Source organism: Emydura macquarii, unplaced genomic scaffold, assembly GCF_026122565.2.
Source record: "Emydura macquarii macquarii isolate MOO-44397 ecotype Brisbane River unplaced genomic scaffold, CSIRO-AGI_Emac_v2 contig_2417, whole genome shotgun sequence".
In the NCBI taxonomy this organism is placed as follows: domain Eukaryota; kingdom Metazoa; phylum Chordata; order Testudines; family Chelidae; genus Emydura; species Emydura macquarii.
Genome location: NW_027132554.1, coordinates 1,153,565 through 1,167,421, shown reverse-complemented (window position 1 = coordinate 1,167,421; position 13,857 = coordinate 1,153,565). Strand labels below are relative to the sequence as shown.

Genomic DNA, 13,857 nt, shown 5'->3' with positions numbered 1-13,857 from the left:
ACCAGAGAGCATCGATCCAGGCACACAACAAGCTCACACAGGAGATCCTCAAGCTCCCAGGCGGTTGGGGTCCAGCGGGCTCGTGCCATTGCGAGATGGGCACAGCAGAGGGATCCCACATGGAGCGGAGTGGCTACGTAAATAGTTTCCTTTCAGGACACTGAGCCCTTCCCTGCAAGCAGCTGCTGGCACGAGCTAGGGTGCTGCTGGGCCAAAAGCCAGAGACGCTCCAAGTAGCAGGGTCCCTAGAAGCATTCCCTTCTCCCCCGAGCCAGCGCTGCAAGAAGAAGACAGCGCTGCACTCCTTTAGACAAGCCCAGGAATGCACTCATGCCACTGAGAGTCGTGTGCCTGTCCTGATTGCAGCTCCTCTACCGCACACCGAGTGCCAGAGGTTGAAACCGCTCCTACCACCATTTGTTCAGGGGGGAGGCGAAGTGACGTGATGAGAGGGGTTCTCTTTGTTTGGGGGGCGAGGGTGTGTAAAGAAAAGAAAAGAAGTTACTGAGAAAAAGCTCCGGGCAAAGAAATGCAGTGTGTGTTTCCCCTGAGCGTGGTTGGTTCTGCTGAACCAAAAGGGAGAGAGAGAGAGGCCAAAGCACTTTACCAAGGATTTATAAAGGATTCACTGGTACCCCGAAGCGCAGTGCCTGTGGCGCTATCTGGCAGCACACAGCAACGCCACACAACTGGTCAGGACAGGAAGCGATGTGGAATAGCCTACGCTAGAGGGAAACGCAGGCTGGCAGAACATCTCCATCCCGCCTGCAGTCTGGCAGGACAAATGGCCTGATTCTGGCACACAAGGCTGCAGGATAGTCAGTGACCTGGCAAGGCCACATCGTCTGCAAGGGGGCAGAACCCACAGCACGGTGCCCCCAGCGCCCTGCCCCCAGCACTTCTGCACAGCACTTCGCAGATTGCTTGTGCTTCACACAGCACCTGGGCCGCCCTCCTCCAGAGCTCCCCGCAGCTCTGCCCCACAGCTCCGCCTCCGGAAAGGAAATCCCTCCCTCACGGCTGGGGTGAGCGTCTAGCGAGCCTCCCGGGCTCAGACAGCCTGTCTGCAGTACCCCAGCACTGCGAAAGGAGATGGGCCCAGGCCTGCAGCACAGCAGTTTAGCTGGCCCACCCAAACCACTGAGAAGTCCCTTGTGCTGCTGCCACGTCTCATGGGGAGGGGAACCACGGTGCTGCCGCTCCCCGCCACCGACCCGTGTCCTGGTGCATGGCGTCTGCCACTGAGCAAAAAGCCCCAGCCATTTTCCAGCGGGCGGGGGCGGGCTCCGCCCGTCACTCAGCAATGGGGCTCAGCAAAGCCGTTCCACATTGAGAGCCCCACCGCACGCCATGCTGGGCCCCATCTGCACTCGCCACCCACCACCCCTAGCGCGGTTACTCACTTGGTCCCTGGAGAAGGCGGTAAAGAGAGTCAGGTGCCCCTTCCTCACCAGCTCCTCCCACTCAGCCTCACAGTAGAAGTCCTTGGATTTCTGGCGGCAGCCAAAAAATAAATAGTTCCCTGCAGAGAAATAAAAGAGGCCCCTTAGCGTACGCAGACTCAACTCCGAGCGGAAACACAGCCAGCCTCGCCCAGGGCGTGGGCAGGGCTAGCCAATGCTGGGAGGCAGCCACAGGTGGCCCTGGACCCAGCCCTGTATGCAAAAGGGCAGCCTCAGAGATGCTCCCAGGGGAGCCACGGCCAAAGCAGAGCCACGCAGGACACTGAGCAGGACTGGCTCTGGCCTGCAGGAACTGTTCACTTTCATCCTTAATGCTCGGGGCAGTCTGTGAAGCCCACAGAGCCCAGCATGCTATGCTCACTCTCCAGCCAGGCCCCTCGGGCTCTAGGGAAAGCACGCTGGGACCTGTGGACTGCACAGACACAGGCAGCCCTGACCACGTACAGCCCTGAGTCCTATCCTGACCCTCGTCCTGGCTTGCCCTGCTCTTTGCCACGACACAGAGGGTAAGAGACCCTGGAAGTCCCATTCCTGAGGAGCGGTATCTGCCCACAGTGCCAACCACCTGTTCCGCTGAGACAACCTGAATACCCACAACACGCCGCCTTGGGCCTCCCTCTTCAACGGGCTGCCTTGGGCTGCTTGCTTTGGAATCACAGTTGGGGTGCGCCAGGTCCACCAGTGCCAGGAGACAACTGACTGCAGGCTTTGGCAAAGGGCCGGGAGCTGAGCGGTTCCTTCCTTTGAGAGCATCTGTATGGTTGTGTGGGGGAGCCAGGCTGGATCAGCAGCCCTGAGGCTGAAGACCTGCATGTATGGGCAGCGTGAGCGGGGACAGTGCCTCTGCCCTGCCCTGCACTGCTGGGGATTGTCACTTCATGGCCAGCCCGTTCTTGGCCTCTCTGCTGAGACCCGAAGGGAGCACACTCAGGCCAGCTCTGCGCTGGAGGGTTGTGTGAAGCGGGAGCTGCCCAGTAGAAACGGGGCCGAGATCACTAACTCAATCCCTACAGGCACCAAAGAAAGAGCCTGGAGCCAGGGACTGAGACGTACCAAGTTTAACCTCAATGGGCAGCCCCGAGGTCGGCCAGGCCCTGCCAACAGCCATTGCTCGGTGGAGCACTGGGCTGCTCAGGAAGAGCTCCGGCTGGTCTGTTAGTAACTGACCAGCATCCTCCTCTGGCGGGCCCAACACCATGCCTGTCCTGCTCCGCCCCCAGCCCGAGGGCCGCACACCAGGGATTCTCCCCTCCCCAACCAGAATTGCCCCTCCATGGCCAGAACGTACACCTCCCAACCTGAGGGGGCCCCTCTCTTCCCATGGGGCCCACGTACTGGAGATCCGCCTCACAGGATCTGAGCTCCAGTGACCTCACCTGTCCCACCTGCTCCAGAGATTTCCACCTGTGCCCCCAAGCCCTGGCGTGAGCTGCAAAAGCTGCAGTCCCAGGGACATAGTCCAATAGCACAGCACTGGGCGCAGGCGCAGTCTGTGTCCCCATGCCCTATGACAGTTTATTTGGTCCACTTCTTGTACCAGATCTCCTGAGCTACATCCCTACCCTAGGCCGGGCGCACCCCCCAGCACCAAGGAGGGGGCCCTGAGTCCTCCGCTGGAATCATTCCTAGGTGAGCGCCTCACCTTTCCTGCCTTGTGCAACGCGCTCCTGTATTGCTGCTCTGAAGGGTGCCACCCCGGTGCCGGGGCCAATCATGACGACGGGGGTGTCTGGCTCTGCAGGGAACATCATTCCTCCCCTCTTCACCCACAGAGGCACCCGTACATCCCCTGCAAAAGGAATATGCCAGATACAGTCATGCTTCAACCACTGCAGGCCCTAAAATTGCAACTGGTTTCCACCTTGGAGGGGACCGAGCTGGGGGCAGCTCAGCCTTGTTCTGGCCGACCATTATCCTGTGCAATGAGGAGAAATACAGAAAGTAGCTGACTGTAACGTTGGCCATGGCCCTGGAGCAGATAAGGAAACGGTAGCCTGCATGTTCTGGATCTGAGGAGCCAGCTAAGTCCTGGAGCACTGAGGGCGTGCTCTGGGCATTTGGGTGGGAGATGGACTACATACGACCCACTTATTCTTTCATCTCTTTCTACCATCCATGGAGCCAAAACTTCGTGGTTCTACCAGGCGCGGGCGTGAATCCTGGAGACCACGGCAGCTGCACACGTGAGCACAGCATGGCCAGCTCCTCGCACAGACCTGGCCCTGATGGGTGGAAGGGCAGTGCTGGAGGAGAAACGGTGAGCTCAGATGATGGCGTTCTGGACAGCAGGATTTACCTCGGTGAGAGCAGCGTGGGAAGGTCCCACTACCCTGACAAAGAGATGGCTTCCTGTTCCCCAGAGATCCCCGGGACAGAGCAGAGAGCCACACTCCTGGGCAGAGAGAGGGCTCACCTGAGATGGACCAGGATGATGTGTTAAAGGGAACCCTCGCCTGCCCAGTGTCAGGGCTGGAACGTGGCGGCTGGACTCTGGCACCTGTTATGCAGGAGAGTTCAGAAATGGGAGAGGGGCTCAGGTCCTTAGGGTGGGGGCAGGATGCATAGCAGTGGGTCTGACAGTCAGAGAGGGGCTGAGTGCCAAGGGGAAAGCAGGGCTGTCAGTGGTCACAGAGCAGCAGGAAGAGGAGGGAGACAGTGAGGCGGTGAGTTCAGGCCAAGGTAATCTGTGCCCGACTCCAGGCAGGCTCTCTCTAGCACAGAGGTGGGGATGCTCCAGGGCCTAGGAGTGGAACGCTCCGAGCGCCGCCTGTGATACCGTAGACCAGTTACCTTGCTGAGGGTTGAGGGACGCCAGCCAGGTAGAGCAGAGGCCACGTCGGGGTTTGCTGAGGCGTGTCTTGTACTGCACCACAGCCAGGAGGATCTGGATTCTGTTGGGGAGAGCCTGGGAGTGGAAAGGTACAGTGTGAACCAGCGTCCCAAGACAGAACAGCATGGGCCCTGCACCCGAGCCAGAGGCCTACTCGACTAACACCCTGGAAGGAGCAGGGCAAAGCCACGTGCACTCCGCAAAGGGCAGCAGGGGATCCCCCACTTACCTGACCCAGCCAGAGGTGAGCAGGTGGGGTGAGGGGGTGCAGAGCCCGAGGGACTGACGGGCTAAGTGGAGGCGGCAGGAGACGGGGTACTGGAGTGGATGGAGCACAGGTCTGCAGGAGGGGGCCAGTGGTCCGACAGGGGAGGCAGTACCTGGGCCCCTTGCTCTCCCCCGAGGGATGCCCAGGATCTACTACCTAGCTTGAGGCTGCCATTTTGGCAGCAGAACAGGGAATCCCTCTTTTCAAAGCTCTCACCCGACTGACCAGCCCCCTGCACGCAGCACTGCGTGTCTCGGCATGAAGGACAGGGTCCTGGCAAAAGCCCTCTCTACACCCCTAGCACGGGGGAGACATGCCAAAGGCTTACAAACCCAAGAATGGAAGGGAAAATCCTTCCAGCTACTGGGCAACTCTTCAGCTCACCTTCACGCCCTCGCTTGCCCCACAGAACGGGCTACTGAGTGCCATCTACTGGTGGCAAAAGACAGCAGCTGCACCCGCAGCCTGACAGGAACAAAGCTGGCAATATCACACCCGGACCCAGAAGAAAGCGTGGCCTGACAGTCCCCAAGTGCGGAACGCACCATCCAGACACGCCTCACCTCATCACAGCCCTCTGTCCATAGGGCAGGTGAAATAGCAGGGCCCATCCCTTCTGCTACATTCAAAGCCAAAGCTCCTGGGGCTCCAAGGGGCGCAGGAGTGAGAAAACGTGAATGGCCAGAGCTGGTGCGTGACCAGGACTTGGAGGCTGGTGCCCCAAGAGCATTAGCCATTCAACTATCTCCAAAGCAAGGAGCAGAGCCCGCGAGAGTTGTGGATGTTTGCAGAACATGGGAGCAGACAGCTCCTCTCTCTCTGTGCAACGCTGGGTCCCAAGCAAAGAGCTTTCTCAGTCGTTAGCCTCACGGTGCCGAGGTGGGAGAAACGCAACGCCGGAGATCCTTACCAGCATGGAGGAAGCGATGGAAAAGGCCCGGGGCTGGATCCGGGGGATGAGGTCCAGCAGGTAGTCAAGCGGAACAGCGCACGTGGTGTGAGGGAAATCGCAGAGGACCTGGGGACACCAAAGAGAGGTGAGAAAGGACAGGACCCAGGGAGATGGTCTGCTCTTCTTTCAGGATGCTCCCGTGGAGAGAAACCCGCAAGCCTGGCAGGAGAAGCCCTTTACTCAGCTGCTCAGTGTTGGCAATGGCGCAGATGGCACGTGCCCAACACACCCCCTACGCATCCTTCCAAGAAGGATGCTGATAAATTGGGAGGGTTCAGAGACGAGCCACGAGAATGGGGAGAAGATTAGCAAACCTGCCTTGGAGTGACAGACTCAAGGAGCTCGATCTACTTAGAGACGGTGAAGGGGCGACTTGATCCCAGTCTGTACGTACCTCACTGGGGAACAGATATTTAATACTGGGCTCTTCGATCTAGCAGAGAAAGGTAGAACCTGGTCCAATGGCTGGAAGTTGAAGCTAGACAAATTCAGCCTGGAACTAAGGCATCGATTTTTAATAGTGAGAGTAATTAACCATTGGAACAACTCACCAAGGGCCGTGGTGGAGTCTCCATCACTGTCAATTTTTAAATCAAGACTGGCTGTTTTTCGAAAGGATCTGCTCTAGGAATTCTTTTGGGGCGTGTCTCTGGCCCGTGTTATACAGGAGGTCAGACTAGATAATCACAATGGTCCCTCCTGGCCGTGCAATCTATGAATCTACACACACTGCAACCTCTCTGTTCTCCTGAAAGGCAACCCGTGAGCGGGGCAGCCTGCAGTCACACCCTTGGCCCTGGCAGGCCCTCCAGATGTGTTTGTGCTCTGCCCCACCCTCCCTGGGCTCCCTGCCTCCTTCGCCGAGTGCCCCACACCCCGTAGGGGGAGCCTGGCACCATGGAGAGCTCTGTGTACAGGACATATTTTCAGCACTGAGCCATGCAAGTCCAACTTCCCGGCTGGTGTCTGGGGCTGCCTGGCCAAACTGTCTAAGCAAATGAAGAAGGTTCTTCTCTTCCCCTCCCTCCCCCACATTAAAAAACCAGGGAAATGCCATAGGGAAAAACATCCACGTGCAGGAAACAGCAAAGTTGCAAATTAAGTACGAGGCAGGAAATGGCCAAGCTAAGCTGCCCTGGTACGTGTGCATTACACTGTCGGTCTTTCAGCACAGGACCACACGAATTGCCACACTATCCCTTCGCCACACAGTGCACAGCTAGGACAGCGTGTGCTGAATGAGGCCGGGGTTCGTAGCCAAAGAGCCCTGAGCCCCCCAGTCGGGCAGGGAAGTGGGGCTGGGTGTCTGTGCGAGGGAGGAGAGGGGGGGGGAAGCAATCATGTGCAAAGGGGGCTGAATAACACTCCTCCAACACACTGGAACAACCACCAACACAATCTCTTGTGATTCCCCAACTCCACCCGTCCCCTCCTAGGGAGAGCCCAACTCACCCCTCTGCACCCCTCCTGGCCTCCAAGAGCTGCCTGGGATTCTGCTCTTTGCTGGTCCAGGGGATTGCACAAGAGGCAACTTCTCAGCAAGGGCCGGCCTGCTGCCCCCCGAGGGGAACACAGCCCTCAACGGCCCTTGCTGTGAAGCGTTTGTGCCTTACTTCGGCTCCATTTCTCTCGTTTCAGGGAGAGGGATGAGGCCAAGCAGAAGCAGGAATTCAACGCAGCTCCCTACAGAAAGTCGACAGAGCAGATTTCCCAGCCTCCCCCACCAGATTCCTCCCGCGGCCCTACCTCCAAGATGGTCCTGCGGGGCCGGTTGCAGTAACTGTAGAGCTCCTCCTGACCCTGTGCAGAGCTGAATTCCTGCAGCTTCTCCCGCTCCAGCTCATTTGGCGAGAAACCGGACAAGAGCTCGAAGAAAGAGCGACGGGGAACACAGGAAATGTCCAGGTAGCAGGCAACCAGGTGCCGGATGGTGCATGGCTGTGGCAAGTGGGCAGGAAGGGGTGTTTCTGAAAGGAAAGGCAGGAGGCAAAGAGAGCTCTTGAGGTTGACGGCGACCCAAATAAGGGGCAAGAAGCCTGGCTGCACAGCTGCTCCTCCCATCCTGCCTAGCGCTGCCTCGGGCCTCGCTTAAGCTCTGCGCCTGACTGGAGCAGGAGAGGCTCAGCAACCAGCAGAAGACAGGTATGGTGCAGGGTGTAAGCGACTCTGCGTCCAGCTGAAACAGGTCCACTTGTTCCTAGGGGAGGCCAAAGCAAAAGCAACTGAGCCATCCCAGAGACTGGATTTGCTAGTGGAAGCACGCCAGCACAGGCTTCCTTGGTTACTTACCTGAGCCGTGGTTGGTTTTTTGAGTTGTGGGTGCAGACGTGTATTGCACTCAGGCGCGTTTGCACAGCGCATGAAGAGTAACCGTGAGGGCAGCACGTGCTTCGTGTCTCCTCATGGCCCCTCCCCAGGCTGTATAAGGGCAGCACCGACCCAACCCCCCTCGGTTCTTTCCCATGGGAGAGACAGACGAGGACTCCAATGAAGAGGGATGGAGGGCTAGTCGTGGAAGACACATCTGCACCCCCAGCTCAGAGAACAACAGTTACAGATCAGGGAAGGAACCGGTTTTTCTTCTTCGACTGGTTGCATACGGGGCATGGCACTCCGGTGACTCACAAGCAGTACCTTCTGGAGTACCCAGACTCTTAGTGAAACAATTACTGCAAAACTACTGGGCCAAAATGTGCACCTGTGTCTGCAGAGCAATGCAGGAATGTGTGCCCTGAGGACCGTGTGGTGCCCTACAAATGCCCAAAACAGGGACATCCCCCAGGAAAGCCACTGCTGCAGCCTGAGCCCTGGTGGATCGGGCTGAGAGTCTGGCTGTCCTAATGCAGGAGTGATCCAGACGGAGATCCTCTGCATGGACACTGCCTGGCCTTTCATACGACCTGCACAGGACACGAAAAGATGAAGGGACTGTCTGAAAGTTTTGGTTCTGTGCAAGGCCAACACCCTCTGAACATCTAAGGTACGCAGACAGCCTTCATCCATATTAAAATGTGGCTTACGAAAGAAAACGGGGTCTGATTTAAATGAAAAATGTACACTACTTTGATTAAAAACTTTAGGGGGGGGCAGGGAGGGCGAGGATGCAGGCGTGGCCCAATGGACACTGCTGGTCATATTCTGACCTCACCCACCTGGAGGGGGCCAGTGACTCAAAGCACAGATCTTTTAAACCTCAGACGAGGGAGGGAGCCCTTCCCAGATCACACAGGTGACACCCTCCAGCCGAATGAGACAGAGGCGGACAGGCCAATCCATCAGTAGCTAACTGGCCAGCCTGCAACCTACCAGGGCCCAAAGCCTAAGGAAGCGGAGACAAGCTGGAACGGAGCCGCAGAACGGGCGGCCCCATCCTGGCAGGGAAAGGAAGGAGCAGGGGCGAGGGGCCGTACCGGGCTCAGAGGGCTTCAGCATGAAGCATCCGTCTGGATCCAGGCGCAGGAGCTGGCAGAACTGCTGTACATCCTCAGGGGCATTCTGGGGCTGGATCATCACCACGTCTCCCGCGCGGTAACTGGAGGGCACACAGCACGCATGCCAGCTGAGCGTCCCCGCTGCCAGCACAACAAACCCCTGCAGAGGGAGGGGAACTCAACGGCCCCTGCAGAGGGAGGGGTCCCAAGGGGAGATTGCCAAGTAGCGGGAGGAAGGTTCCTCACTGCGACCCCCCCCATGCGTGGGATCACAGCTCCCTGCTTCCTCGGTTTCCAACAGGACGCCCCCTAGCAACCGAACCCCTATCAGTACATTTCCCTGCCTCACGACGGCTGGCAGCGCCGCCCTAGTCCCCAGCGAGGGCCAAAATACAGCCCACTTTTCCACCAGGTCCGCTGAGCAAGGAGCCAGCCCATCTGGGGCTAATCAGCTGGAGACCGGATGCCAGTGGGGCCGTTAAACCACAGGGCCCAGCATCGTTGCAGAAACCAGAGAGGAGCAGCTGGGGAGGGGGAAATGGAGTCCAGGCAGACCGGGGAACACATTCCTCCCTCCCTGTGGGATCAGGCCAGCTCCCCTCGCGAGCAGGACCCGCCTGGGGCATCACTCAAAGGGCTGCAGAGTGGCTGTGAACCAGAGCGGTGGGGCCCATCGCTGTGCAGGTGGGGAGCCCGACAGCAGGATGACGAGCAGAGGTGCACACAGCCAAACACTGATGGTGCACAGACTGATCAACCTACTGAACGAGTCTCTGCTTCGGCCAACAACGGACCCCCAGAGAAAGGAAACCCTCTCCCTCCGGGCAGTGATCCAGCAGGGACAGAGACTGGCTGAGGCCACGGGGGGTCACTGCCGCAGAAAAACACGTTCCAAAGAGCAGCAGCCGCTCCCTCTAGATTCCTGGGGAGCACGAGGGGCCAGGGCAGCTGCCGTTCCACCCGTACACTGGAAACCCAGGGGGTTTAGGGGTGACTTACTCAATCCCAGAGCCTGTGACATCAAACTCAATGAGCCGGACATCCTGAAAGTGCGATTCCGCCGTGACCCTCAGGTTGGACACCACCCGGGCAGCAAAGGGGTGCAGCTCCGAGGGGGCCTCCTTGGCTGCCTCCTGCTGGGACAGGTCCCCATCGCGGCCGCTGATGCACTCATCCAGAAAATGCAGACTGAACTTGGAGGGCAAGCTGCAGGGAAGAGCAATGTGGCCCAGTCAGCTCCATTGCACGGCCTCTTTGGGCCTGTGGTAGTCAGCCCCAGTCACCCCCAAAGCCCGGAGCATGGCCTGGGCACCATCTCCAGGCTACTCCCAAACTCAGAGGGCTCCGAATGTTCCACAAACGGCTGACAGGGCCCGGCCACTAGCTCTGCAGTACGTGAGCACAGACAGAGGGGGACGCGGGACCCTAGACGTTAACATGCAGAGAGAGATCACAATCTGCCCCACTGAACCCCCCAGCCAGATACTCCAGGGGGAGAAACCAAGGCCAAATGCATTCTGGGGCAGCCAGAGCCAAGCTCCGATGTCAGGTGGTCCCAGAGAGGCCTTAGTAAATCTGCAGGACTTCCAGGCATGCCACGGAAGTGAAGCACACACACAACCGCTCCAGAGCAGCACTGCCTGACACAACCCCCAGGCAGCTGACACAAGGACTGGAGGGCAGGGAAATGCCTGCAGCAAGAGACCCCAGAGCACGGCGGAGAATCCTCCTTCGCCTTCTACCCCGGAGCCTTTCCCACAGGGGACAGCAGAGGGAGTCCTCCCTTCCCCTACTAACGGAGAATGGGCTGGTGCCCAAAAAGCCCCCCAGAGACTCTCCCCACCTCCTAGAGGTATCTCGGCTGGGAACACGGCCTGTGGCAGAAATGCACCATCGCAAGCAGATCAGTGCACAACAGCCAATAGCCCCTCCTGTGGGGTAGGTCAGGGCCCCACAGAACAGTAACACAATCTCAGGCTGCCTGAGCTCTATGGGGAGATGACACATCTCCTCCTGGCTGGCCCAGCCCCTTTCCCCCCATACATCCCCAGCCAGGCCTCTGTGAAGGGGAGACTAGCAGGCTGAGCCCCATTTCCTCATGAGAGGGTCCCCAGAGCAGGAATGGGCCCACAGAATCTGCAGCTGCTCACAGGGGAGTTTTGTTAAGATAAGCCTGATGGTTGGGGGCAGGGGACGGGCCATATTTAGGACTGTCTCAGCCTGGACGGTGTCCCTTTAAATGGCTCACCATAAACGACCTTCTGTGATGCTGGCAGACCAGGTGCCAGCTCACGCCAAGGCCCCTAAACCCCAGCTGAACAGTGACGAAGGCGTTGCTGGAAACCCGTCTGGCTCCCCTGGGCAGCGGTGGTGTTAATAGAGGAGTTAGATTTATAAAAATGTGTTCAGTGTTTAGACTTTATGAAATGCTCGTAGGATGCTGCATGTGCTGATTTCACTTAACATCTGTACCCCGTGGGATACAGTTATATTAAGTGCTTGCAGTGTAAACTGTACCGGTGCAGCTCACCAAACAGGAAAGAAAATGGATGAATGTAAAGGCTGGCTTCCTACAGATGTTAGGTCCTGCCCACAACAAGGCCCACTGAAACCACATGAGCCATTGAGAAATATCAGAGGACAAAGACTTAGCTGATTGCTTCCCCCCCATGCAGAAAGAAGAGACATGCATGAGGACTCATCTCATCAGCCTGAGCTCTGGGGCAAGGGAATAAAAATCCCTGACAAGAAGAAACTGGGTCTTTATGCTGCTTGGACTTGGAGAGGGAAAGATTTCTAAGTATAAGCAAGAGATGCCCAGCTGCTTAGCCTGGCTGAGCCCTAGAGGACATACAGAGCTGGCATATTACAGCAGCTTCTATTACCTGTTGGATCTTGAGACTGTAACTCATTTGTGTGTCTACATTTACCTGCTTTAACCTTGTAAATAGCTCTCATTTCTTTTTCTTAGTTCATAACCCTTTACTTACAGCAGAACCCCATTTATCCAAGCCTACATTACCCACCTCTCTGTATTAACCGAACCAGGCAATGGGCTCAGGCTGTCAGTCCCAGCCCCACTCACTCTCCTGATTATCTGAATGATTGATTATCCAATCTGGGCCCAATCCCAATTAGACTGGATAAACGGGGTTCCACCGTAGTTTATTATAGGATTGGCTACAAGCGTTGTCTTTGGTGCAGGATCTAAGGTGCGACTGACCTGGGGTAAGAGACTGATTCTTTGGGACCAGGCATGACCTGAATATTGGTGTGATTTTTGGTGTCAGGGACCATTTATCACAAAGGCAAGCTTGCCTGGGTGGCAGGACAGATCGAAGCGCCCAGAGGGACTGTCTGTGACACCATGGTAAAGCTGTTACTGTGCCGGAAGAGTTCACACTTGATACTCGGTTGGTGAAATCTATGTACAGAACTCACAGTTTGGGGTGTCTGCCCTGCTTCTTAACAGCCTCCCCTGAGATTGGTCTTCACATCCCTGACACAGCTGGACCCCTTCCTTTTCTACTGTGTGCCAGAAGAGTTGAAGCAAGGCTCCTCCGTCCAGGGTGTGTCTGGGCCTCTGGCAACCGGAGGCAGGAAGCTTCCTACCGAGATTACAGGGCAGAGCTCTGTGCCCACAAGGACCAGCCTGGGAAAGCAGCATGTGCAATCAACCAGCTTTCCCCCAGCCAGCAGGGGTTAGAACGGGGTAGACGCTCTGCGCCTACCCTTTGTACTCACAGGACATCGGGGCCCATAATGTCAAGGCCAGGAGGCAGAGGGTACAAGGGCAGGATCCTTCCCCACAAGTCCAGTAGCCATGGATCAACCACTGCGTCTGGCCTGCAGAAAGTAAATACACATAAGAGCAGGGCTTATATCATTGGGCGGGGGGACTGCTAGGACCAGGCCACGCTGCTTCTCTGTGGCCCCCAAACTTCAGAAGCGCTTCTTCCTGCAATGCTGCGCTAGTGTGTCACGCGCAGTCACCAGAGGGGGCAATGAAGCTACGCATCTGGGACGCCCCACTGCTGATGGACATCAGTTCCACTTCTCCCTGCACGGAGAGCTGATCACCGGACTGGGCGCTCCGTGTAGTCACACTTGGAGGAGCAGCAGTAGGCAGGGGGGTCAGCGCGGATGCCTGACAGGGAGATGCTGCCCAGCCTGTCCCTGTGGGGTGCCACCTGGGCAAACTGAAGCAGTGACAGCACTCTAGGGAGGCCTCTCAAACCAGAGCCTGAGATCAGAGAGGAGAGACTCTTCAGATCCGAGTGCAGCAGCCTCCCACGAGACCCCTGCCACAGTGACACATGCAATGAGCCATAGGGTTACACCAGGGGGCTCTTTCTGGGCCAGAAACACTGGGTTACCTGGCGACATCTCTGCACATTCCAGCAGCAAGTCTCGGCATCCGCCCCTGCTCTGCAGGCACATTTGACCAATCAGTGCACTCTGCACAGGCCAGCCGACCCATTTACAACCCGAGGGTGAGGTTTTGCTTAGACAGAAGCTGAAGTTCAAATGTGGCTTTGGTCATGAGTGAAAATCGCTGTAGCAGGTTTCAGCCCACCGGTCCCTGCTGGACTCGTGACAACACCACAAGACAGGCTGGGCTAAGCGGGCAGGCTCTCTGGGACTGCAATAGTGATGGAGCTGCAGGTCAGGAACGGGGAACATCAGCAGTGTGGGGTGCGGTGGGGGGAAGCCAGGACTAGAACAGAGGGCGTGGGCTGCAGGCCAAGCGTGCAGAGCATTCGCAGAGAATGAGGGGAACTGGCAGCCAGGCCTGGAAAGGCCTGAGGTGCGTGTGGAGATGGGGAGGGGATGAACAGCAGGGAAATACAGCTGCTGCACACCAGGAAGATGGTAAATAAGCAGAGCTGTGGGGAGGACCTGGGCCTGGCATA

General features: G+C 57.6%; 1 protein-coding gene across 1 annotated transcript in view; it reads right to left on the bottom strand.

Annotated features, from left to right (window-relative positions):
- Positions 1-13,857, bottom strand: part of NDOR1 (NADPH dependent diflavin oxidoreductase 1) — a 30,700-nt gene that overhangs the window by 9,514 nt on the left and 7,329 nt on the right. The window contains exons 6-13 of the mRNA XM_067561454.1: positions 12,689-12,790; positions 9,944-10,150; positions 8,924-9,045; positions 7,260-7,480; positions 5,472-5,579; positions 4,254-4,368; positions 3,106-3,252; positions 1,404-1,522 (exon numbers count right to left, since the gene is read on the bottom strand). Of these exons, the coding sequence (XP_067417555.1) occupies positions 1,404-1,522; positions 3,106-3,252; positions 4,254-4,368; positions 5,472-5,579; positions 7,260-7,480; positions 8,924-9,045; positions 9,944-10,150; positions 12,689-12,790 (1,141 nt within the window). The remainder of the gene's footprint in view (positions 1-1,403; positions 1,523-3,105; positions 3,253-4,253; positions 4,369-5,471; positions 5,580-7,259; positions 7,481-8,923; positions 9,046-9,943; positions 10,151-12,688; positions 12,791-13,857) is intronic.